Source organism: Siniperca chuatsi, linkage group LG20, assembly GCF_020085105.1.
Source record: "Siniperca chuatsi isolate FFG_IHB_CAS linkage group LG20, ASM2008510v1, whole genome shotgun sequence".
NCBI classification, from domain to species: Eukaryota; Metazoa; Chordata; class Actinopteri; order Centrarchiformes; family Sinipercidae; genus Siniperca; species Siniperca chuatsi.
Window position 1 is genome coordinate 9,947,040 of NC_058061.1, and position 27,203 is coordinate 9,974,242.

Sequence of the window (27,203 nt, forward strand, 5' to 3'; positions counted from 1 at the left end):
AATGACAATGTGAAAACAATGTGACAACGTGTAAAGGGCTCTCGTAGTGGTGAAACTTAGAGAATTATCACCTGAATCTGCGGCTCTCCTTGGCTTTACTTGTGGTGGGCGGGGGTGCTGTATGGAGGTATGTGGACCCAAAAGCAGATGACGAGGAAGCGGAAGTAGCTGGATGACTACCGTGTTTATTGTTGGGTGGAATGCAGGCAAGAACAGGGAGAGGTGAGCAGACAGGTAATGAGAAGACAGGTAATGAGCAGACAAAAGCCAAAATCCAAAAATCCAAAATCCAAACAAGGTTCACCGGAGAACAAAGAATCCAAGATAAACTCAGTCAAGGGCTTGGCAAGGAACAACACCATGTGTACAACAATGATCCGACATAGAACAAAGAAAAGACCCAGACTAAATACCCAAGGGGAGGTGAGACAACGAGACACAGGTGCAAACAATCAAGGGAGGACCAACAATCAAAACTGGAGGGAAAACACAGACAGGAAGTAAAAACACAAGACACACAAGGGAAGGAGACTACTACAAAATAAAACAGGAAGTGTCAACACCAAAACTACCACATTACTGAGCTCTATAGTGGGTTTAAGCTCATTGTTTAGCTGTCCGCCCGCAACTTTATTGTTCTGGTTTACTCTCACTGCTCTCTAGCATCGTTTTCAATTATTGCCGTTTTAATTTAAAAACAGAGAACCAAAAAATAATTAATTAATTCTGATTGTTTCATCTGTAAGGTTTTTGCATATAGATATTGCCCATATTTTTATTATCTGTCAGCTCTTGTGTTAGAGCTGTCTGGATTCTTTAGGTCTACAGACTTTCAGTGTTCAGCTCAGGGATGTGTCCTTTAGAAATTCAATGAAGACTCTCATTTCCTCCTTGTTTAATGTACATGTAGTCATAGAAATGGCTGTGATGGACATTCTACCTCTCCATGTTGTAGAATTGGTTTGGTCTCTATGGCAATAAATGGCTGCCATCAACTGACAAAGTTCCTGTTAGCGTGTTGCCCCTCCCCCTCCTCCTGTCTTTCTCTGTCTATGTTTATGCACTTGTACTATAACTGGGGAAACTGTCTTTTCATTCAGATAACTGAATAATGGTAATTTCGGCCAGGACTACGAGAGAACACACAGTTGAGAATTAGTGAATTAATGCCCCGTAGAGCTGCACCCTTTTTGGGTTTAATACTATTATTCTATCTTTTAACGCTAACTACATGGTTTAATCAGCCTTTATGAATGGCCAGACCCTGCTGCTTTTATGCTTACATTGTACGGCCACCGGTATCAACTGACCGGCCACAACGTGGGTGATCACACTGAACGTAAGCACAGAACCACCGGTCGGTTTTGTCCATTGACAATAAATAAAGTTAACTCAAACAACAATGTTGACAAAAAGAGGGAAAGCCAACATTGCTTTGTGCAATGCTACCACAACTATTAATACTTGAGAGAAAAAAAAGTCTGTTCTGCAGCCAAGTTCAGTTTGATAACCCAGCAATTTCAGACTTTTTAGCCACAATGTGTAAAATACTCCTTTGATAATATTATAACAAGCTCACTTCAATTTCTAACAAATCTTTTGACAGCAGCCATGTGGGAAATTGGACTGTGGAACTGCTTAAACTGTAAGACAGCCGACCAAAATTTCTGACAGGCCATTCTTTGATTGATGAAATGGAATTTACCTGCTCTGTAATTTCCCTCATGTTAGCTTTTTGTGTGGCTTTAATCGCACTGCTACAGATGTCCAGCTAAAGCAGAGTAGGTCTTTTTCATCCACCACAGCTGAGCTTCAAAATGTAGTTTTTTTTTATTATGTCTCCTACATACTGGCAAACCCCACACTGTCACTCTAAATACATAAATCATTTTCAACAAGATGTTATGGTCTTAATAGAGCATTTAACTTCATCTAAGTGTATCGTTGTGCTAATTTTTGTGGTTTATGTTTTGGGAGGCTGCTTGCTTTGATTGACAGGTTTTTCAGATTATCATACGTTCCCTCTGCCATCTCCATTCAGGCTCCATCCTGAAGTTTGTATTTTTATCCAAAATTGCTGCCAGTTTAAAAACATCTCTTCAGAAGCCTTTAGGTGACGGTACAGATGCCACATGTGTCTTTTTTTCAGCTTCATTTTGGGCATTCGGATCTGGAACTATTAATTCACACTTTCATTATCTCCCCTAGATTATTGTAATGCCCTCTAGACGTGCCTCAGTCAAGCTGCTCTAAATCGATTATAGTTGGCCCAAAATGCAGCTGCCAGGCTGCTAACTAGAACTAGCCGTCGGTCCCACATTACCCCTGTTCTTGCATCCCGACATAGGCTTCCTGTAAAATTCTGAATAAACTGCAAGATTTTGTTGATTACATATAAGGCTCTGCATGACCTTGCCCCTAGTTACATTTCTGATCTGAAAAAGGTGATCATGCCTTCGCTGTTTTAGCCCCAACCCTCTGGAATCATCTTCCACTATCAGATTTGCTGAAAAAGCCCATCTCTATAGGCAAGCATTTTTACAGATCTCCATCCCTGTCTTATGTTTTGGTTTGTTTCAGTTTGGTTTTGTGCTGTGTTTTTGTATTGTGATATATCTTTATTTATCTATTCATTTATATTTTCCGTGTGTGTGTGTATGTGTGAAGCACTTTGTAACTGTGTGCTTTAAAAAGTGCTATACAAATAAAGGTTTACTTACTTACTTAGTTTTATAAATATCTTCAGATATTGTGACATTTCATTCTGTCAGCTGCACGATTAGGTCAGCCTGATATTGATAATATTAAGCAAAATCCAACCTCATCTGCAATGTGATAGACTGAGATTGTACTCTATAACCTCTTATCCACAATAGAAGGGATCGAGAGAGAAGAAGAAATAGTACCCCCATCGTATTGAGTGATGCTAATATGGGGCATGCATTATTTATGAATTCAAGCTCAAATCATTTCTCAGGCCAACCCTTTCCTTAAAGTCATACGTATACCCTTGGGCACCAGTATCATCGTCTCTTTTCAAAGGAAAGAAGCTAATCTGGTCTGCTGGGGATTTATATGCAGTTAGAGAGGGAGGTTTGCTGCATTGCCAATAGCACCAGTTGGTATCAGAAGTGCTACTTTGTTACAAAATATATTGCAACTGAATACATTCACATTGTTTCCCCCGGGTTGGAGAAAGTCATCTGATTCCTTGTTTGAGAAATAAAAAGGCTCTATTTATCTGTTTATCACTATCTTAGTTTAGTGTGTTAGCATGACATTTGCTAATTCGCACTAAAGCTGAGGCTGATTGAAATTAGTTATTAGTTTTGCAGGTATTGACCATAACATGAATGTCTGTAGGAATTGTCAGGGCAATCCATCCAATCGTTGTCAAGACATTTCACTCAAAACCACAAATATCAACCTCATGGTGGCGCTCAACATAAAAAGTCACCACCGTCAATCGGGACACATAATCTGGGAACCATAAATGTCTATAAATATTTCGGGTCTGATCAAAGTGGTGGACGAACAGACCAACATTGCCATCCATGGAACCTCATAGCATGATGAAAAAAAACCCCTGATATTAGTCTTTAGTTTTGTGTAGGTACCCCAAAACTCCTAAAATCCTAAATTATTTTTTGCACACATCAACACTCTATTGAATAGTGTTGGTGTGCAGTAAGCCACATGCACATATCTATCAATGTTTAAGTTTTATTTCCCTGAAAACAACAGGTTACACCTGTTAAACTTGTCACTTTGCTTTTCTCAGTTTCAAAACATGATCCAACAGACAAGTGATATACAATTATGTAACATCATCCACAGTATCATGTACCACTATCACACCTACAGTGTATTGTATTATTGAAGTGCAAATAAAATCTAGAACTCCTCTCATTAAATTTGGCTTGTGTTTCTAAGAAACATCTACAAAGCAAATATGCTAAAGAAAACCTGTGAAATCATATATCATAGGCTCAATAAACAAGGGAGCCAATCAATTTTCATAATAAGGAAACTATGAAATAGTTATCGCCATCATGAAAATCAGGAAACTCTATACACTCTGCGTGTGCTGAGGTGGATGATCTTGAAGATGATTGTGATCTCCTGGGTGGACTTCAAGGACCTCTGCATCTCCAATCCTCTCTGCAAAAGAATACTCACGTCAGAGTCATTCAAAGTTATTTTACTGTACGTTTGCCACAGCTCCATTTGTTCTATTATTGCGAAATGCACATCAGAATAAACAAAAAAAAGCATTCCTTGCAATGCTGAATTTATGTGCTAACACTAGATTATAAAAAACAGAGTATTTTTATTTTTCATAATCCTTTTTTCTCCTCTAGAATATCTGCTTTAAATAGCAAATTAGTCTGCGAGCCCTTGTGAAAAAGAACAATTCAAAATTCATCCAGTCACGGAGGACAAACCAAGAGAAAAACACTGGAGGAAAAAAGCACATTTCAAAACAGAAAAAAGAACATTTAAAAAGAGGAGATGGGAGAGGGTTTTAATCACTTCCAGGAGCTCCTCTTGTGCCATCAAAAAGACTGCTGCCAAATGAAAAGAGTCTTGGTTCATATATACTGAAACTGCGGTGGCTGCAAAACTCGTGAAAGGCCCTATCTAGAATTAGGTTTGGTTTGTTCGTTCTGGGCTACTGTAGATACATGGTGGGGCAACATGGCGGCCTCCGTGGAAAGGGCCCCACTCCCTATGTAGATAAAAACGGCTTATTCTAAGGTAATGAAAACACAACAATTTTTATTTTCAAGTGATTATACACTAATACTTTATATTGTATTCCATATTGTCAATAGCTCCTCCTAAATGTTTCACAGTGGACCTTTAATCCAAGGACACACATAAACTCTCATGGTGGTTTAGATCAAGAGAAATGTGAAGACTATCAGAGGACACCTGCATTAAAAATACCCCAGCAGGCAGGAGAAAAAGGAGCAAAAAAAAGCTATTATGTAACTTATATATAAGTACAATAATAGACAACACACTAAAATGCATAAAGAATGAGAAAAGTTGTACAACATTTAGTTACCTGGTTTGTTGTCGCTGAAAGCTCGGTTCACTCTGTATGAGCTATGGAGGTAAATAAACAATGTTAGACACACTGAGCTTGAAATGTTTCTGAACAGAAGAACTTTCAAGAGATCATCCTGACCTCTTTCTCTGTGGTTTTCTCCACGGCTGGTCAAATGATGGACCATATACTGGTGGAGATGCACCAGGATGAAAAGTCTGGAGCTGCTGCAAGTTCTGCTGATGATGGCCTGAGAGGTCAACACCATCCAGAGCTTGTTTGATCATCCCCATCACCAGGTCTTTTTCTGGGGGTACACCACATCACATAATAGCAGGAATAGAGTGATTCAGTGATACTTATCATTAGCAGTGCAGCGTGCCACCGGACCAATTATATGGTCTTTTAGTGGTTAATTTAAATAACTGTATTAACCGATGCAATTAAAAAGCAATTTATAAAGTAATTAAACCTACAAAAAATGGAAATTGTCAACGCTAAAGCAGCAGAATATGATAGGAAGAAAAAAAATTAAAAACCTTTTAAAAAGTATTTTTAAAAACCAATTTTACCATTAATTCATTCATCATTTAAAAAGTGAAAAATTAAATGGAATTAATAATTGGCAAAGATAACGATAATTTTTAATAAATGTTTTACTAACTTTTCAACAGCAGGATTTAAATGTAAATTGAATTAACTACTTTATAAATTGTTTTAAAGGCATCACTGAATTAACTGATTGTAATTAACCCATGAAAATAGTTTATAATTCTTCCAGTGGTATGTTCCAGACTACACAGAACACAGATGCAAATTAGAAAACATTAAAGGAACAAATTTTTCAACTGCTCAATCTTATAAGCTTGTGATTTTGAAGTAAAAATTAAAAAAAAATTTAACCTGCCTCAAAATACACACAGGAATGGATAATCATGAGATATATGTGTCACATCTTTGCAGAATTTCATTAGAATCGAGGTTTTCAAACTGTAAGGCGTGCAAAGTAACCTCACAATCTATGTGGAATGAAGATGCATTTTACCTCTTTGGCCTGCAAGCAGAAGCCACTGTTGGACAGTGGACAGGGAATCTGTCTGCAGGATCTGACAAAGTAGCTCCAACACCTGACAAGAGAGCAGTAGGGCCATCTCAACATTAGCTTGGAAATCACATAAATGTATATATAAGTTATTTGTGAATTTCCCGAGCCTGGTGACAGAGCTCTTCCGGGGGCTATTTTCCAACAACAATGCAAATGCAGTGTAACCTTGGGCAAAAGCTGTGTGCTCTGGAGAATTTCTATGATGTTGGAAAGCTCCTTTTAGTATGCCGCAAATCCTTCTTCTCTGAAATGAAATATTGCATGGCTCTGCCCCAAACTACCCCAAATGACACGTTTTTTAAGTGTGGAAGAGCTAAAAATCAGTGGAGGAGTATTTCACCATGAGTTCTTGATCATGGAAGGGCTGAGGATACACCAGGCGCTGGGAATGGGATCTGCGTTGGTAAGACTTGCTGGCTGCAGGGATTATCCTCCCGGTTTCAGCTGAATATTGGGTCTTTCGGCGGACAACTTCTTCCTCAGGTTGACCCTGGAATACATTGACAAAATCATGCTCTTCAGTACAGAAACTTCTCTAGATATATCCCAGTAACTTAGGAAACAGAAGCATAAATGAGCAAGACTAAGAGTCTACAGCCATGCTAGTAGCCCTGTGAGGCTTTATTTCAGCACAGTGGTGCTTTGAGCTAAATGCTAACATCAGCATGCTAACATGCTCACAACAACATTGCTAACATGCTGATTTTCAGAAGGGATAATGTTTAACATTTCCATCATTATAGTTTAGCATGTTAGCAGGCTAACATTTGCTAATTAGCACTGAACACAAAGCACAGCCTTGTCAACATAGATGATATAGATGCAAAGATGCATCTCTAATTATTATTATTATTTCCAGAAACTCTACCCAGCAGCATTTTCATTTATATTGAGATGAAGCTAATACATGCAACGTCTGCATTGAGGCATAAAGTGGTTGGTTATTGTACAGTGCCATTAAGTAACATATTTCAGATTACAGCAATTTCAGTAATGCATGTACCTCTTTTTTGTCCTTTTGGGCTTGAAAAGACACACTGACTTTTGTAACAAGTTCTTTAAGTTCATCCCTCCAGGCCTCCGAAAATAGTGCTGTGAAATACAAAGGAAAATTACTCATGTTATGCTGAAGCTCAGTGGGATTCTTTGAAGGCAGAGCTTTAAAAAAGGTAATGAGAAACTGTAGGCGCCATGTGTGAGTGTACCTGATTTTATTTTGTTACTACTGACTCCATAAAGATTTTGAGCAAGCGGAAAAGCAAAAGATGGATCAGTTACTTTCCTGTAGACATGGCTCTTGAGAAGCGGATGAGGAAATAATGATGAGGTGACAAACCAATCATCTCTCACCATGCAAACGGGCCTACCATTGAGTCCTGTGGGAAAGGGAAAGGCACAATATTCACAGTTCACACACACACACACACACAAGGTAAAGTGCTTTTGAAGTGTGGGACAATCAAAGGAATGCCCTGAAGAAATAAAGCCAGTTAAATTCCTGCTGAGACTAAAGGTGACAACTTCATGAGAACCTCAGAGATGTAACCTCCTTCTCTGCCAATAATGCAGTCATCTCTTTCATGTACCATATTGCTATTCCATGTGCCCATAGAGCTACTCATGAAATATTTACATATACAATGTAGGTAACTTGTTAATTATAACTCATCTCAGGAAGGGATGCTTCCACAGTAATGTTAGAAAGAGGACCTTGTTAATTGCTTTATTTTTAAAGCAAAGACATTTTAAGCCAAATTAATACATGAAAATAGATGTAATTATTTCTGACAAGTAATCACCTGGAGTCAGATTAATGAGTGCATAAACAGATTATTGTTTTTCAGTGTGTCCCAAGTAGAAATATTGTTATGGTCCAAAAGAAATGTGGTACTGAGAGTCTGTTGCAGGTTGCAGCAGTTTTCTAAGTGACGATAGCAAAGGACAAATACGGGAAGCAGAACAAGCTGTTTAAACAAACACATTATCACTTCAACATACTAACATACACTTAATGTGATAACATATCATCACCTTAAAAAGGTGATGTGGTTAACATGTTAGCAAACTGTGACTTATTTATACATTCAACAGACACGGAACAACATTTGCATTTTAGCTCTGTTTTGGTCTCCACCAACTCCAAAGAGAAATATCTGTTTCTTTAGCTGCTAAATACTCCACTTTCTTCACCAGAAAGTCACTACAGTAACTTTGTCTCTATGCCATTTGGTGTTGGGCAGGCAGTGTACAACGGGCTTATCAGAGTTTTTATCTATGCTAGTGGTTGGTCCAACACTTTGGTCCTGACGATGGATTGCCATGAAATTATGTACAGACATTCATGGTCCCCAAACAAATTCTAATGACTTTGGTGATCCCTGACTTTTTCTCTAGTGCCATTGGTTTTGAACTTTTTTGTGAAACTGAACTTGTGAACTGAGCTTGATAATTATTGCATGGACTGGCATGAAATTTGGTACAAATATCCATGGTGCCGAGTAAACATCAACATCTATTTGATGGATTGGCGCAAAATTTTGTAAAGCCATTCATGGTTCCCAGATGACGTGTCCTGACAACACTGGTGATCCCCTGACTTTTCCACTAGTGTCACCAGCAGGTTGACATTTTTGGTTGTTATTGAAATATCTCCACAACTATTGGATGAATTGCTGTGAAATTTTGTACAGATATTTGTGGTGATGGTATAATTTGATAAATAATAATAATAATAACAATAATAATAATAATAATTGCTCCATCAAATAGTGCAAGGATACCAAACTGAAAGCTCACACAGTAAAATGCAAGACTTCAATAAAATGTCATCTATCTTGCATTTGATTATTTGAAAACAAATCTGCTGACTTTATTTCTTCAGAGTGATCCTTTATTGGAGCCAAATGTTCAGGGAAATCATAAATAAAGGTTCAAAACACTTTCCGTCCGCACTGCATAGATGATGGAGAAAACACATTAATTTACTGTAATTTAGAGAAGCATATGGCAAGGCTTGTTTCAACTTTCAAATCAACTTCCTGTAAAAAAAATTCTATTTCATAAAGCACATTCATTTCTTCTGTTGCCCAGAAGGCTATGTCCGCCTGCTCACCTTGAATATGTCGCACCCTGTGTGGATGAGGGTTGTGCCGGGAGAAGAATGAGTGATGACTCAAGGCACCAAAGCGCGGACTGCTTGTCGTCAGCATCTTGGTAAATTCAGTGGTGAATGGCACCTGATTAGTTTGACTGTGGCTCCTCTCTCCGGTCGTCCCCCGGGAGTCTGCACTCTGTGCTATTGACATATCTTGAAATGACAGCAGGATGTTTAGTTTAAAACTGAAGGAATAAAAGAAAAACTCTAAAGTAAAGTCCCTTTATGAAGTGATGTGGTAGAAATACCAAACTGTTTATATTATAGACAACTGTGATTGCAAAGTTGTGACCACTCAATGCTAAAAACACTTGAAAACTAAAACAAGGAGCAAGACAGAGACTACACAAACTTGATTTACTCCAAGAGTCCGAAGATAACTTTGCATTTCAGATTTGACCAATACATGTATGTTTTGTGTCCTACCAGGAAGATATAGAAAATAACTTTGAAGAACCACTTTACCTCTTAAAACAGTCTCCAGCTCAAAACCTTTGGTACTTAATGCCTTGTGTTGCCTGTGTTGCTAAGGAACCTGAACTAAACAAGGCACAGTGGCATCTGTGCACAATGAGTGACTGGCATTCTCAACCAGTTCATTTAGACAGGTTTTTCATATGCAAAGCTGCTAAAGTTTGACTATTTTATGTTTAATTAAAGAACTTAATCAGGTGAAGACTACAGTAATTATCTCATTGTTGAAAAGTTTTAAATTAAGTTGATGGAAGTAAGAAGGAAGTCAACATTTTGTTTTGTTTTTATTTTATTTTTTATTTATTTTATGTTACCCTGTTTTAATATGAATCTGTTGAGTTCTATGTGTGTAGCATGAAGGGACTACACACTTTCATTTCATTATACAACCTTGTGTTCTAAAATAATAAATCAATTACCTTGTGCCTTGTATCTTGTACCTTGACATTTGTTATCACAATGTTTTAGTTGTGTGTGAATATTGATGTAAATGTGCTCTGAATCTGATGATTAATTTTCTAAGGATCCTGTTGCTTCTGGCTTGTGTCATTCACAGTTTTCAGTTAAAACACAGTAGATACGTGTCAGTTTAGAAGGAGGATGCTTCTTTACTTTTTTGAGGACCAACAATATGTACGTAATATATACAATTATATATATATATATATATATATATATATATATATATATATATAGAACGATGATAAAAACTGGTTATTGTGGTGGTTAAAAAAATAGAAATGCTATGTAAATCTTGGTATGTGCACTAACGTTCCGATAGATATTGTTGTATTTGTGTCTTCACTACAAGGAGCACTGTCTTTTACTGTCTTATCTATTGTCTTAATATCTAGTGTCGTTTTAGGAGAGTATTAACTCTAAAAGAAATTTAAACCAGAAAAACGATATTTTCAGTAGCTTTTTCAGCCCTGAATGCTGTCTATAGGCATTCCTTTCAGGATGCATACAGCCCCAACACCCTTCACCAATTAGGTAGGTTAGCCTGTATGTAGCCTAAGAGACAAAACCCAGGGAAGAAAAAAGTAAGGGGGCAAGTACTCTGTGCTCCACTCCCTACTGCTCCTTAAACGCATTGCTTTGAGTGCACAGTGATAACTGAAGGCGAGTCAGACAAGCATATCAACATTTGTTTGTTGTAAGTTTTCTCTTATCAGGACAATGGTGGCTGGTCAGTAAGAGGACAATGTTCAAAGACTAGCATGAAAAAATGGATCTGAATAAAAAGTTAGTGGGACAAAAATCAGGGGTGTGGGAATGGATCATTCTAGTCTACAAGAACTTGACATGTTTAAACTTGAGTAGACCACATTTTTAGTCTTGTCCTGATACACGACAGATTAACAGTATATTAGTAACATCAACAGATTGTGTCTCTTAAGCTCTTTTGTTTCTGGGGTCAGGGTCAACCTCAGCAACAAGGGAGAGTTGCCATTTCTTTACAGTGGCCACTGCAATGTACCTTGCTTTCACTTCTAGGAGTGAGTGGGTCAAAATGAAAAAAATAAAGACAGCATGGGATGTTTTAGTCACTGTGAGGAAGGTGTGAACCTTGATTAAGTATAATTAATTCATCATTTACAATGAAAGGCTTGCTAATGAAAGCTGTTACATAACCATCTCTGTCTCTACCTTTATGCAGGGTGCCATGTCTGGAATTTGGAATATATACATCTGAATTTGGCAATACAAACTCCATTGTTAAGTATATTACTATCATTGTTCAATGTACGGTATATTCAGTACATATTTAGTACGTTGTCACTGTTCTCAGTTATTTAAATTATATTTTTATACTTTATCTATCTAAACATAGTAATAAGGGTTTAACAAAAAAAGCTTCTGAAAGCAAATAATAATGTTGGTGTTTAAACCAGATGCTGGACTGAGTGTTAACAAGAATTAACAGGGACAATCCACAACAATGGATCACTTGAACTAAAGGACATTTTATAAATGTCAGACAGCAACAATGTTTGAATCATACCAGTTACATGGAGACATGGGGCGAGAACTCCTCCACATTCATTGGGAAATCCTCTGCACATTTTTGACAAGAGGCCTCTGAATTTGAAAAACATGCTGCTGGTGAGAGCAGCCGTCTGCCTTAATATCACTTAAAATGTCACTTATACCCCTGTGGTTGAGCATACGTGAGGAAAACAACCAGACTACTGGTGGAACATTGTCGTTCACTCCAAGGTCATTTTATGAAAGTAATATAAATGAATCAACAGCTAATCAGCAAGAAATAAATAAGAATTAACTAACATGCTAGAGTTTGCATAACGTATGCACAAACAGAAATGTAAAAACGAGACAATTTGTGGTTTTACAGTGAGTTATGAGATGTAACTTTTTCTTGTCTAGCAACAGCTGGGGAAGTGACTTTTGTCACAGTGAGGTTGCCAGGCAACCAGCAGAGAAGTACAGAGTGGATGGGTAAATTGTTGTTTTTCAAGAAATCATTTGCTATACATTTAGCTCCCCTATGATTCATAACATCTCTTAATACCACAAGAAGACTGCACCTCTTAGAGCCTTGTTTACCTTCCTTTTTTCATAAGACATCTGGTCAAGTAATGCACTATTATTATTATTATTATCATTATTATGTTATTTGTGTTGTCCTTATTACAAACTGCATGGACTGTATGTGTCTCAGCCTTGTATGACAAATAAAGTCATAACCTGAGACACTGTTTCCTCTTGCTTCCAGTTTTTATGTTGAGATAAGCTAATGCTTTTTAGTCATGCAAGCGGCCAATCTGTCCACCACTTAGGTCAAGCCTGAAATGTCTCGATAACTTTGGATAAATTGACATGAAATTTGGTGCAGACATTCATGGTTCCCTCAGGATGAATTGTTGACATGGTAAACATTATACTGTATGCTGCTTAACATCAGCATGTTAGTATTGCCATTGTGAACATGTTAGTATACTGATGTTAGCATTTAGCTCAAAGCACTGCTGTGCCTAAGTACAGCTTCACAGAGATGCTAACATGGCTGTAGACTCTTAGTCTTGTTACTTAACAGACTAATATGATGGTATTTTATTACCTGTCATTCCTGAGAAATGCATGTGATGATGTTTTTATGTGATGTTGTCACAGCCTGTCATGTCCTCACCAGCCCATAATCACCCACACCTTTTCCTAATTACACTCCTGCCCTTAATCAGCCCCAATCACACCCAGGATAAATTCACTCCACTCTCCACACTCAGGGTCCAACCTCGTTTGTGGATAGGACTCCATGCACTAGACTATTCCTGTGTCTCTCCAGTTCCCCGTGGTCTCTCCAGTTTCCCAAGTCATCACCAGTCCTCTGTGGTTTCTCCATTCCTCCTTGGTCTCTCCGGTCTCCTGTGGCTTCCCTCCGGTAAACTTCCCCAGATCCCCAGATCCACTCTACCTATCTCTACACTCTCCATTGCTGGCCGTCATCTCAAATAAAGACATTTCAATCCATCTTGGTGTCCTCTGCCTGTTAGTGCGTGACAGATGTATTTGTCATGTGTGTGTTGCAATTTTTGTTATTTCTTGTTGAACACTAAAAGAAAAGTGACCATACACCTGTGGCTCCTTAAAGTGACATTGCATTGAGTTTTGTTATCGACAGAGAACCGTGGCTGTGATCAGTTTTAAATCAGTCAGTTAAGACGAGTTCCAACAGCTTTCACGGCGGGAAAAAAATATACCCATGGAAACTTCTCAAACTTCTCCTGCAACATAATTGACTTTCTATCTGACCATATGCTCAACCAGACAGTCACATATTTCTTTTTACAAAATATGGCTAAGTAGACAGGTTGGTGTTATGCTATTGCCATCCTTGAGGCTCAGAAGCTAAAATGGAAGTAGTGTGTTCACTTTTAATTGGTTCAACGGTGGGACGAATTAAGCTTGCTACTGTGAGCCAAAGTAATGCTACTTGCCAATAAGCAAGCCGAAGTCCAATCAAGGAAAGTACAAACCCATCCAAAATTTGCAGAAAAATATGAGAAACATGAACATATTGCTCTCAGACCACAGACTGTTGCAACTTTAGAGGAAATTCCAGATGTACTCTCCAGAAAAGCAAAACCCCCCCAAGAGGGCCGCACCACCAGTTTGAGAACCACTTTCCACAGTTACATCAGTAATAAAGGCTGAATGGACTTATCAGTTTGTTATTGTAGCGAGTGAATATCTTTGATGTTCCTGCAGTTCCGTCGGGAACACTTGTCATTTTGGCAGACCATTTGGCTGTGACAGTCGGCAAAAAACATGAATTAAGGAAGTGGGTCACATCTTCACAATGCTTTCTCCAATCATGATCCTCATTGTACCTGTGTGTATTGTTCTCTGCTTGATGTGTTTTTGGTCCGTACAACGACACATTTTGTTGTTGTAATACACAGGTGGTGACCACTGACCACTGGTTCAGTGCCAGTGCAGGAGGTAGTGTGGCCACAAGGTTGAAAAAGGTCTCTTCCTCCCCTCCCCCAAATGTTTGTTTCCCTCAGAACTGGTACATAGCCAGAGGGGATTTACAATATATTCTAGCAATATCAGACAGTGTGGTTGCCATGATTCATTTACCTTTGCAACAGCGTCCGGTAGAGCACTTATTTTCATTTGGTGGAATGATCAGTAGGCCGGTTAAAAATCCATTTAATAGTTCCTAAGGAAATGGTACATTTTCCACAGGCAGTAATCTTATCAGTGTTTATTTGTTCCCTGTCTTGTTTGAATCTAAAAGCACAAAATCTAAATGATAACTTCAAAAACTTAAAGTCTGTGTTTTGTTTATCATCTTCCTTCCAGACTAAACAATAGGTAATTTTCTTCCTTTTTTAAAAATTGAAATAGAAGGTTGTTGATGTGTGCTAAGGGGAAGTGTTATGTCTTCTTGGCTTCAGCTGAATAAAGTCTGCCTTGGTAGAATTCTGTCTTACTCATGTGTGCGTTGGTGTGTGTGTTAAGCTTTAGGTCTCTGCATGTCAGTGTGTTTCCAGAAGCAACATATACTGTTTTTTGTCTATTCCACCACCAGCAAGTTTATTCATCCAACGAAGGTCTTCATTTCCTACAGATGCTCTGGTGGTAGAATTATTTAAATATATGGAATTGTATGGAGGTTTGAAAACCACTGTAAAAAGTGCAATACATTTCATTAAACACAAAAGAATTATATTTTATCCACAAGAGGGGGAATGAATTCCCCTGTGCATTTTCTTTGTTTTTTTAAATGTACATGACCTTATTGTATTTAAATTAATTTCTTTGTTTTTTTTATACAATTTCTGTGTATGTAGCATGGAGGGGGCTACAACTGCATTTCATTATGCAATCTTGTATTGTATATATGTAATAAAAGTTTAACCTTGAGCCTTGATATTAGGTGTTTTATTATTTCAAAACACATCATGACCTTGGAATTATTAGTTTCTATCTGTGATCTAAGTGGTTTTGTGATATTGAGGTTAAAAGTTACATCACAGATAGCTAAACTGATATACAGTAAAGTTCTCTTTTACTGGTCAAAATAACAGGCACCCTCTATGTACTCTACATATATAAGTTTATTATATATATATGTTATAAATATATATTTTAGATCAACTGGATTTCAGATAGAACCTTGTAATTCTGAGAACTTATTTTCCATTTTGGAAGTATAAGGTTTTATCTGCTGTACAGAAAGCAACAGTTTTGATGAAAAAAAGTTGACAGTTTAGACTTTCTTTGTTTTTGTACAAAAAATTCAAGTATTAATTACTGAAGGGAGTAATGTTAGATCAGCAATGTTTAGCAACATGCTTTAAATTTGCTTTCAATTTAAACACAAAAGCATTTGGTCACATCAAAGATTTACACTGACAGAGATAAACCAATAATACAGTTAATAAAGTTTTACTAACAATGCAATTCAAAACAATAAAGAAAAAAACATGCAAAAACATTTTCTCTACAAATTTGCTGATGTTTTCATTTTCTACATTTTTTTTGTATGCTGCCTTTGTCTGCTGTTCTTCTTTTCTGTGCTTTTCTGGTCTCTTTTCTGCCCGCAAAGTAGCTTATATTTTTTTTGCCAGTGTCTGATACACTATCATCATTGTCTGTCTGCTGCTGTACACAAGTTATAAATAGAAGCAAATGTTATGAGTTAGCATCAGATCAAAAATGTTAAGTGTAAAATCTTTGCTTTCATTGCACATCATTACTAATAATAAAATTAATTATTGCTGACAGACAGGTTCAAACAAAGATTTTAAAAATTGCTCTCAACTTTGGTGGCATTTGTTTCATTTACAATGTCTTCACTAAAATCATCACCTTTGAGGTTTCAAAACTTAAGATTGAGCAACATGTTATTATTGATATTTTCAGCTCATTTAACCTCAGTCACAGAGCAGTGAGGTGAAACATTAAAGAGGCAGAACTTTTCTGTGTCGTTTCTGTGCCTAAATCTAACTAAACTTTAACCATAGCAGTGTTAGACCAGAAAATGTTTTTCTTTTTGTGTGCTTTCATCATCTCGGATGACTTGTTGTTTCACTACTTTTTACATTGTTTTTAAATACTTGTGCTTTTGTTTTTAAAAGCTCTACAAAAGTTAAGTTTTATAATTGTCTACTTCTAGGAGATGCCTGTATGTTTGGCTGGATATTTCACCATAACAAAATCCCAGCACAACAAATCAACAAAAAAGGGATATTTGTATGCATTGCACATGTCAGCCAGAAATCAATACAAAACAGTCTGGGCTCGGTAAACAACATTTTGACAGTTTGACATTTTGTGAAGCTCAGCAACAGGTGTTTTTCTGTATGAACTGGCAGTGATAGCTGTTAACATTAAATCAATTCAGTAACTTAACACATAACACATTTTGAACTGTTATAGCTGTAGCTATTGGTTGGCATTAACCTCAAATATTATTGGCATCTATAAGTTAATGCATCCGCCCCCTTCCATCTGGTTTTAATACACTCTCACACAGTGAAATACCGGTCTTGTTATCTCTGTTGAGTTGAAAGGACAGCACATAAAGTTGGTGCCTTTTCTCACATTTTCTCTTTCTTTGTATTCATGTATTCAGCACAGGTGAACAGTCTTTCCATTCAGTTAATTGTTGGGTTGAATGTAGAGAGGCTGCTCTGCTGTACTCATCCGGCTCCAACTTACATACAGCTCTAGGACTTTTCTACAAACCTTCACTGCTGTAGACCACGGCTGAGGTGTTGCCATAGCACCATGAGCCATGTGGCTTTTTTTATGTGTAACTTTTATGGGTGACTTGATTTTTTTTACTTTTTGATTTCATTTGCATATAATGAAAACACTCACACCATCTTGGGATTTAGATTTCTGTCTGAAAAACAAAACTGTTCAGCGGCACAGATATATGGGTTGCAATGTTGGTCTGTTGGTCTGTCCACCACTGGTCCAGACAGAAATATCTCAACAACTATTGGATGGAAAAAAACATTTGTACAAGCAATCATGGTCGCCAGAGGATAAATCCTTTGGTGATCCCCTGACATGTCTTTGGGCACTACCAGCAGTTTTCACTTATCCAGTATCTCAACATCTATGATTGGCACTTGCACATCATTTGATACAGATATCTATGGTCCCCAGAGGATGTAGCCAATTGACTTTGGTTATCCCCTAACATTTCATTCATGTCCCCCTCATGATGAACTCAACTCTTCATCTCACTCCATCATCGGGTCAAAATTTTAAACTGTCCACTACTTTGTTTTATGATCAAATATCTGAAAAACTAATGACATTCCTATCAGCCTCAAAAGCACTTTGTATTTATTGCTATTTAGCATGCTACCTCATTAAACCAAGATGGTGACCATGGCAATCATTATACCTGCTAAACATCAGCATGTTAGCATTGACACTGTTTGCATGCTGATGTTAGCAGTTAGCTCAAAGCTTCACTGTGCCTAAGTACAGCCTCATAGAGCCGCTAGCATGGCTGTAGACCGTTAGTGTCGATTGCTTTCTGATTTCATTTTCATATAATGAAAACACTCCTACCATCTTGTGATTTGGACCTCTGTCCAAAAGGAAAGATTAAACTATGCTGATGTTCAGTAGTTATTAGATGTTGTAACTTAAAATGCTAAACACATCAAATTTATCAGCTAAGGAAGAAACACAATTTTAGATTAAGTTTCCGCCAATGTTTTGGATAAATTTATCCATAACATCATCATTGTGTACAAAACCTGCCTTGAAATTTGACATTGTGTCACTGGGTCTAAATTGTATTCATACACTTATTACTGTAAAAAAAAGTCAATGTCATGCAAAAGAGAGGCACAGTACAGTGGTCAAAGGCTAAGTTTAGGTCAGGTTAGCTGTCTTGTACGTTGTTGAATGAAAGCCTGATTGGACATGTTTGTACTCCTAAACATAGGCAGTTGCATAAAAGACTTCTTGCTCATTTTCAACATCAACTTTGAAAAGCGGGTCTGACAAATGTGTATTTTGAAATCTATTAATGCAGTTACTCCAGACTTTGCACTTTCATTTGAAGGTTTATAGGTTCTATATGTAACTTTCAGAAAACCCTTGTTAATAATGACACCTCTGGCCGTTGAGTGAACTGCAGTCAGCATCCTGTTGCTCGCACTCGCACTCCTTATTCTTTATTTAGATCCTCATTAGCTGACTCTTAATGATAATGCTCCTCTGTGGCATTTAAGGATCGAAGCACATTGCAGTTTACAAATCATGTGCTTTTAACATCTGACAAATTACAACTCTGCTGCCATTATTTATTACTCTGCTGCACTTCTTTGATCGGGGCATTGTTAAATTTAAAATTAATCTTTAAGGTGTAATGTGTATTTTTTTATTTTTTTTTATTTACACTTCTTTTCTGCTACCACAGAGCAACAGCTGCGGCAGCGACAGCAGCATGTTGTGCAGGGTGAAGGAGGCAGCGCAACATCCAGACGCACTTGTGGGTTAAAGAAAGGTTTCAGCTCTGAACCTTCACTGATTTTCTTTCTTTTTCTGCCTGCAAGCAAGTTCCCCTCAGGATTGAAGACACGTATCAGGATGGCAGCAGCCTCTACAGATTCGGGGCAGGGGTCCACCAAGATAACACCTGAAGTGCTGCGGGAGATGCTCCAGTACTACAACCTGAGCCGCCAGGAGTTCATTAACACTTACAACATCCAGCCGCTCGTCTACATCCCCGAGTTACCGTACAGCGCCAAGATCACCTTCGTGATCATGTATATGGTTATTTTCGTCATGGCTCTGGCTGGAAATAGTTTGGTCATCTATATAGTTGTGAAGAAACGAGCGATACAGACGGCGACAGATATTTTTATTTGCTCTCTGGCGGTCAGCGACCTGCTCATCACTTTCTTCTGCATACCTTTTACTTTGCTGCAGAACATCTCCTCTGAATGGGTCGGGGGTGAGTTTTAAACCTCTAAATTTATATTTCATACTTTTTAAGACCATGTCATGAATAAGAATCAGTGTCTCAATAGGAAAAATAAGTGTTTTATATATATATATACGAATATTATATAAAAATATGTAAGGATATTGATAATTAAAGCAATTGTTGCTGTGTCTTATTTGCACTTGGAAAACCAACTTCATTAAACTATGTTCAGTGTGGAAAATAAGAAAAGCATATGAAATATAAAAATGTACCTGAAGCCTAATTGTTGCATTAGTCTGACAAATGCATTAATTGCACAATGCATCAGTTTAACTTGAACTTGAAGAGTTTGAGGTGAGGAGAGGAAGTGATGTGGTAAATAATAAAACACTTCTACACAGATACAATTATGCATTGCATGCATGCATATAAGATGCATAGATGAGTGTCACCTGCACTATGTAACTATTTAGCACTGGAATATTACAGGCTGTTTTTTGTAAAAGATGCACTTTCTAGTTTTTGCATTGGCCAACAGAAACTACAACAAATTAATGAAAGAGAGTTGTTGCTGAATTTGTGATGCTCATGTCAAACTTTGCAGAGAGTGGACACAATATAATGAACACTCATGCAATTATAGCTTAATGCAATACTATGCAATACTCCTGAAAAAAAAAGCCAAGTCAGAGGTGTTGATTCAGCTTTTTGAGGCTCTAATTTGAGGTGCTGTCACCTTACAGTATAATGTATTGTTACTGTTGTAAATTATTGCATTGCACTACATTTGAAGACTTGACAATATACAACAACTCTTCTACAGCCTTTAAAAAGCACCAAAGAGCTGAATCACCACAGCTTTGACTGGATTACATTAGATTTAACAGTTCACAACGTTTTGACCATGTCTGATACCAACGAGGACATTTCAGAGAAATGTAACCAACCACTGACATTCAGTGTATCATAGCAATAGAAGGCCAGATCAAAGCATGTGTTCCTATTAAAATGCAGTCACAATTAGTTCAGGGTGAATCAGGGTAGACTTAGCATGTTGGTCTTGCCTACAGTGCACTATTTCACCTGGGTTTCATCTCTGTGCTTCATTAGCTATGAAATATGTGTGAGCACTGTGTTCAAGTGCAATCAGAGATGGTCGTTTGGTCATTTCAATGAAACCCCACAGGCAGATGAAAAGGATGAGGAAGAGCTTGCCTTTGTTTTCAGTCTGTGGTAAAACAAAGGGAGTGATGTAAACTTTATTTGAAATGCATGTTTTCTTCTGTTTCTCAGTATCTCATTGTTTCATCCCTCTGTTTTTCCTGCAGGGGTTCTGGTTTGCAAGACAGTTCCCTTTGTACAGACTACAGCAATAGTGACAGGCATCCTCACAATGACCTGCATTGCCATTGAGAGATACCAGGGCATTGTCTTCCCGCTGAAAATGAGGAGGCAGTACTCGTCCAAAAGAGCATACAAGATGCTAGGTGTTCTATACTGAGTGGCTTATTATGCTTTTAGGAGTGGATGTGTTTGTGCATTCAAGGAAACCTCTTTTCTTTGGCTACCCAGTGTCTCCTGCTTTCCTTCCGAGTGCTATGTATGCCTAATTAACTCTATACTTCTGTGAGATCCAATTAAAGCTAGTTTAAAACTTAGTTATTATACTATACCTACACAGAGAAGGGTGCTATGGGTAACAGTAGGTCAGAGACTTGAAGAAAGGCCGGTGCGTACCCCCTCCGAATCTCAACAAAGGCTGGAACATGTTTCTCCGGGCTGCATGTAGGCGAACACGCATGGGTGTCGTTCTAAGACGTTGACGTGTCTGTTTGTTTTACACTTGTACGGATTGTGAGTGTAACGTTTACATGTTTTTTCTTTTCCGCTTCAAAACCGCCTCCCAAATAGAGTTGGATTAAACAATCAGCTTGATTGACAAGCACGTTCGCACAACGCATTATTGAGATTTGGTAGGTGTGCACTCCAGCCCAACGTGCCCAAAGCTGGTTGGTCGATCTGACTTCCTGTCAGCGGGTTTTGAAACAGAGACATTAAGACTATACCCAAAAGGTATGTAAGAGAAAACAGCAAAGCAAACGACTCCAAACAACATCTGTGCAAATACACTTACGTGCAGAAGGAGAAATATGTTCCAGCATTAATCCCTTGATCAGTGGGGGCAGTATATCAGTATGTAAAGGAAGGTCAGCAGCAGACAACAAAGCAAATTTACCACAAGCCTTAAAGGTAGCGCCCGACTGATATATCAGCAAATCAATATTAGTGGCCGATGTTGGCTCATCATACAGTAGATATATCAACGTGTATGTTGGCAGATATGCAAAGAGAAATGGCAGTACTTAAATATTATATAGGATGCATTTTATATAAGTTTCACTATTTGTTTCTGGAATTCAGTTTTTTTCCCATATATTATTTACTATCATTATAGATAGTAAACTTTACTGTTTAACTGTAAAAACAAAAGTGCATATATTTGTCACAACTCTTTAAAAATGAAATTTGAGGGTTCCTTGCCAAAATTGTTTATGTTAAGTGTTTGTTATTGGATTTAAAAAAAAAAAAAAGAAATATTAAGATTAGTCTTAAAACTCAGATATATGGCAGACTCTAGTCAAAAGTGAGAACAAAACCAAATTGTCCTTATAAAACTCCACGACAAAATGAAAAATATATGCTCTTAACCCAATGCTTCCTCATCTGAAATGATAAGTAAAAACCTCCTTGATTAATGTATGTATATTTAGTAAGTGACAAGGTGATATTTTAGGTAAGAAATTACCAAAGCACTGAAATTATGTATATTCAAGTGAATGAACTTTAGGTCATGTAGCATGCTGTGGTAAATCAGAGTATTAGGGTCTCACTGTTGGAGTTGAAAGCAAAGAAATGTGGAGGAACCTTGCAGAGACTCGTCCTGATTGACAGCTTGTTAATTACATGAAAAAGGAATTAAACTGTGCAGCTGCGGAGTGCTGTTTGGCATTAGTCACACACAGGTTTGAATTTCCTTGGCAGCTAATGCATGTATCAAACTGTATGTCCTGTATATTTGAAACACGTTTTTGTTTCTGAAGATTGTACCTGTTTTATGTTAAATGTTTTATCTGTCTGCATCCTTCAGGGCTGGTATGGATTGCGTCAGTGATAGTGGGTTCACCAATGCTGTTTGTGCAACAGTTAGAGGTAAGTGGTGCTCTTCAAAGCAACCCATCGCAGAATTCCTTTCATCAGCATCCTTCAACTTTGACTGCAAAGCAAAATCACACTCTTGCTGTACAGGTGAATATCAAAAAACTGATACGGCACAGAAGAGAATAGAATTGTTGTAAATATAACAATAACAAATAATAACAATAAATAACTGTATCTTACTGTATTTAAAATATAAAGGGAATCAGACATATTTATGAAGCAGAGGATCTCAAGGATTGGGTAAAGTAGGGGTGGTGCAGGGGTAATGCTCCAATCCATCACCACAGGTACTTTTGATTCTGGGTAGCGGTACTTCCAATGAACACAATGGAAGAGGTTCAGAAAAACAGTCCAACATCATCTTGTTTTTCAGTCCTCTAGCACAGCCTCAATCTATGTGAAAATACACTTATTGATTGTGACTTGCTTTATAATATTTTTATTTCTCTGTGTTTGTTAGAGTGAGGGATGTAAAAGGGATGTGTGGCTGCAAAACTGTTCTGCTAATCTTAATGTAAAGGATAAGCCTGCAATACATGTGATTTTATTCATACTATACTCAAATTGTTGACAGTGAGGATGGTTTTGGCCTCTTGTTTCTCGGTGGTAAACTATAGTAAAGGCCAGTAACACCATGTTTTAAGAATATTCTGCCTCCTTTGTTCCGCTCTGGCTGCTACAGCAGCACCTGTGACTGGCAGACAAATGGCTTCCCTGTTATCTGGAGAGACTTTGGACAGGACGCACAGACTAACAGTCACTATAATATTGATATAATATGAGAAAATTATCATAAACTCACTGTCTAGTTGCGTATGTTATTATTACATTGCATGATAAATTGATTCTAAGACAATATTGGGTATGCCACGAGTCAAAAGCAAAATCATACATTTCTATATGAATATTTCAGTGATATTAGAAATGACATGCTAGAAGGTGGTATTTTAAGTATTACAGTACTTTAAGCTCATTACAAGTCCCTCATGTGTTAAGTCCCAACAGAGAAATGATAAGAGTATTATAGTAATATTATACAGTGCTTAAAAAGATTAACTGTGACTTAGTGTTAGGATTCAGTAGGCACACTTTGGCAATTTCTATACTGTGTTTATGAATAATATTACTCATTATATTCAGTGACTAGGGAAGAGATTACTCAAGGAAAGCTCTTAGTGAAGCTCATCAAAACGGCTGGAACATCATGCAGTCCATAGGAGATTAGACACTCCAACATTGTGAGAAAATGGGGGACAAAACTGTAAAAAAGAATAATCATTTTGAAAGAGCAATCCAAGATTTTGTGTGTCATTATCTATTCCGCAGTAGCTGTAATTACATCACATGCCACAAAGTCTCACATAAATACCACCAGTCAGTCAGAACTACTTTATCTGTCTTGATTGTTCTTCCAGGAATAAAAGCTTTTCTCTCTCCCTCTAAAAGGTGAAGTACGACTTCTTGTATGATCACTACCACGTGTGCTGTCAGGAGAGTTGGCGCTCTCTAACTCACAGGCAGGCGTACACAACCTTCATCATGGTGGCTCTTTTCCTGCTCCCTCTGGTAGCCATGCTGTTCCTCTACACCCGTATTGGCATTGAGTTGTGGATCCGCAAGAGGGTGGGCGACTCCTCAGTCCTCAACACTATGAACCACAGGGAGATCAGTAAGATCTCAAGGTAAGTTAGACAGTAAAGGTGTCTCCCAAAGTATTCATATGTGTGCATTGTCACCACATAAAAATATTTATTCGAACTTTAGGCTTTTATTTGCATTCCAGTGGTGGGAAGCCAGTGAGGGATCATGTCCTTGTAGCTGCACTAGCAGCTCCTACTGGTTGGTCATGGCACCTGCACTTGTTTTTTAGTTGCATAAACCTTTCAACTTTAGGCAACTTAATGGCTTAAACTTTTGGTTGTTGCCTACCAATGCTTACATCCAGTAAACAAGCGCAAGCTCGACCCTCCCTACGTGCTTGCAGTGCTCAACACTCGCTCCCTCGTCAGTGGCTGATGTCTCCTCTCCTTTGATTGGTCACTTTGAATACTGACCATGACCTTTGATTGGCTGTTTGGTTTAATCACTGACACAGTTGAAGACAGGCAGTTGCAAGCACTGACCTTAATTAACTTATGCATTGGATCTACATTTTTTCGTAGCAATTGTAAACTACATTTATCATATATGCCACTGTGCACTTGGTTGAGACATACTGTAGTAGAAGAGACAAGGAGGAGAATCACAAATCTTAAATTTTTATAATCTCTATAAACTTAGAAGTTGTTGAAATTGAAGATGTTTTCTGGTTGGTTTCTTTGTGGGAAACAGTAAGCAGACTGGGAATTAGATTCTGATTTGATAAACTCAACAATAACCAACCATTGTCACTTGAAAACAAATATGGGTCTTTTTAAGCTGTTTCTACAAAAGAAAAACAATTTTGTGTTGTTTATGGCGAGGACAGTCTCGTGTCACAAGAGACACATGGTTGTCCTCATCCTGCCCAGACCAACAGTGGGAATTAGGACTACAGTTCAGGGGTACTGGCCTTTCCAACTTGGGGAGAACAAGGGGAAAAATAAATGCTGCAGTCCATTCAGGTGTGTGACTGCCAGGGTCCTGATATTTTTCATGCTGACATACTGCTGTAGCTCATTGGCACACTTTAATGGAAGAGTCATCATTAGTGTTATTAGCTGCACCTGCTATACCAAATGTCTGCTGTGATCTGTTACCTCTGTCATCAGGTTTTCTATACTTTTTGTTTTTACCTTCTACAGGAAAAAGAAAAGAGCTGTTAAAATGATGATCACCGTCGTTCTGCTATTCACCATTTGCTGGGCACCATTCCACACAGTCCACATGCTGTTTGAGTACTGTAAATATTGCTGGAGTCTATATGAATTTTAATGTGAAATGGATATAGGAACAATTTCTTGACATACATAGATTAAGTGTGTATTGCCATATATTTAAGTCTCTGAGTTGTGACGTTTTTGTGTAATTTTCCAGATGACCTGGAGAAGAAATATGACGGAGTCACACTTAACATGATCATCGCCATTGTTCAGGCCTTTGGGTTCTTCAACAGTTTCAACAATCCTATCGTGTATGCCTTCATGAACGAGAACTTCAAGAAGAGCTGTGTCTCCACCCTCTCCCACTGCATCCGCAAACCTAACCAGCAGGGTGGTGCTGTGGTGGGGCCCAGACTGAGCGTGCAGTTCATCAAACCCCAAAGTAGAGAAGCCTTCCTTGAATCAGATGAAGGCAACAGCTCCAAGCAGCACTCAGCAGAGAAAGGCCCTTCAAGTTCTTCGCATGGAGAGAGCTCGCTGGAAATAATAGGAGAAAAAATCTCCACCATCCAAACAGAGCTCCCTGCAAACAGCTCCTTTCAGGTCAAATGAGAAGGAACCAGCTCAAAGTTCAAGTGTTTAGCTGCTGAACTTGACCCTCCTGTTTGCTGTCAATCACTGGCCCTTGACACTACCAGCTGCAGGTGAGTCAGATATGACTTCAAGTCTCACAGTTGCGGTTCAGAGACTCAAAGTCACACAGCTTGAAAACATCTTGAAAATATCTCTGCAGTGCCAGAAGCAAGAGTGTTTTTTCATTCTGGTCTGGAGAGCAGCAGGAAGGAAATTAAGGAATTCCAAAAAGAGGCAGTTTTCCTATTAAGACTGCCCTGGGAGCAATCTGGCCCAGCGGTCAGACACGGAAACACCAGTTTGTTATGTGAATCGAGAAATAATTTCTGTTGAGATGTCTCTGAAATCTGTAGGACATTCAGCATCTCTCAGTGAGCATTTAATGATGTGTCATCGTGAACCGTGTTCAATGTCATCCCAAATAAGCACAGACTGTTACCACTGCAATATTATGGTACACTGGGAACTGTTAGGAAAAGACATCATAGAGGACACTGACTTTACAGAGCCATGCTTTTAGCAGCAAAGGATGACCAAGGATGACGTCTTGACTTTTATTGCACTGCCAAATTTGCATTAGTTTAAGTCAGCTATTCAGCATGAAACTCAGTTCAGTTTAGGTTAATTCAACTACAAACCTTTATTTTAATAAGGTAACTTTTGCTGTTTAGACTCTCAGACATTCTTCATTGCTTTAAAAATCTTTCGGAGATCAGAGATCACCTCTTCATAAAACTCATCTGATGATGAAACACACACTTTTCATGCCTCCGCGCCAGAGATAGCCATGGCCAGTATCGAGGTCTCGCCCACAGACCCGGCCAACTAAATCGCAAGTCGGCCTCAGCTGTCATTCGTGAGGTGAAACCCTGTTTTTATAGCATCAAATAACTAATTAAAACCAAACTTATAAGAAAAATGAACACTTGAACATACATCAGTATGATAAGAACTACCTAAAATGACAGAAACTATCTTTGGGAAAAATGTATTTGACATGTACTTTGAGTTTATAGTTTGGCTCATGTTCCATCCGCTAACATGGAGGGGGTGGGGTTTATGACCTATACTGCAGCCAGCCACCAGGGGGCAATTGAGATGTTTTGGCTTCACTTTTAGGGAGATGCCATGTCGTCCATCTTATATAGTCAATAGAGAGGCGAAAATAATAGATTACATTTTGGAAAAAACATGTAATTTTTTGATCCCGTTTGAACTGTGCCATGAATTACATATATGATGTTTGATGACACTACTTGCGCAACTTTTGGGTGTGTAGTCTTTCTAATTATGTATTTTCAACTTTCTTGACTTGCAAAATTATCTTTTAA

At 38.1% G+C, this 27,203-nt stretch overlaps 2 protein-coding genes across 3 annotated transcripts; one reads left to right on the plus strand and one right to left on the minus strand.

Moving 5' to 3' along the window:
• Nucleotides 1-3,709: 3,709 nt before the first annotated feature.
• On the minus strand, nucleotides 3,710-12,890 carry tbata (thymus, brain and testes associated). 2 transcript variants are annotated; one of them, XM_044178088.1, is made up of 9 exons: nucleotides 12,869-12,890; nucleotides 9,271-9,465; nucleotides 7,364-7,534; nucleotides 7,162-7,250; nucleotides 6,499-6,648; nucleotides 6,099-6,180; nucleotides 5,195-5,360; nucleotides 5,072-5,112; nucleotides 3,710-4,161 (listed from the first exon to the last, which is right to left on the minus strand). In XM_044178088.1, the coding sequence occupies exons 1-9, from the start codon at nucleotides 12,888-12,890 to the stop codon at nucleotides 4,070-4,072; spliced, it is 1,008 nt and encodes a 335-aa protein (XP_044034023.1). In that variant the 3' UTR covers nucleotides 3,710-4,069. The 2 variants fall into 2 exon arrangements, with proteins under 2 accessions (XP_044034023.1, XP_044034025.1); XM_044178090.1 differs by lacking the exon at nucleotides 12,869-12,890 and adding an exon at nucleotides 9,778-9,859.
• Nucleotides 12,891-18,559: 5,669 nt separating this feature from the next.
• Nucleotides 18,560-26,850, plus strand: qrfprb (pyroglutamylated RFamide peptide receptor b). The gene is made up of 6 exons (XM_044178091.1): nucleotides 18,560-19,246; nucleotides 20,548-20,706; nucleotides 22,368-22,429; nucleotides 23,885-24,120; nucleotides 25,222-25,319; nucleotides 25,454-26,850. Exons 1-6 carry the CDS (start codon nucleotides 18,880-18,882, stop codon nucleotides 25,849-25,851), a joined length of 1,320 nt encoding a protein of 439 aa, XP_044034026.1. The 5' UTR covers nucleotides 18,560-18,879; the 3' UTR covers nucleotides 25,852-26,850.
• The last annotated feature ends 353 nt before the right edge of the window (nucleotides 26,851-27,203 follow it).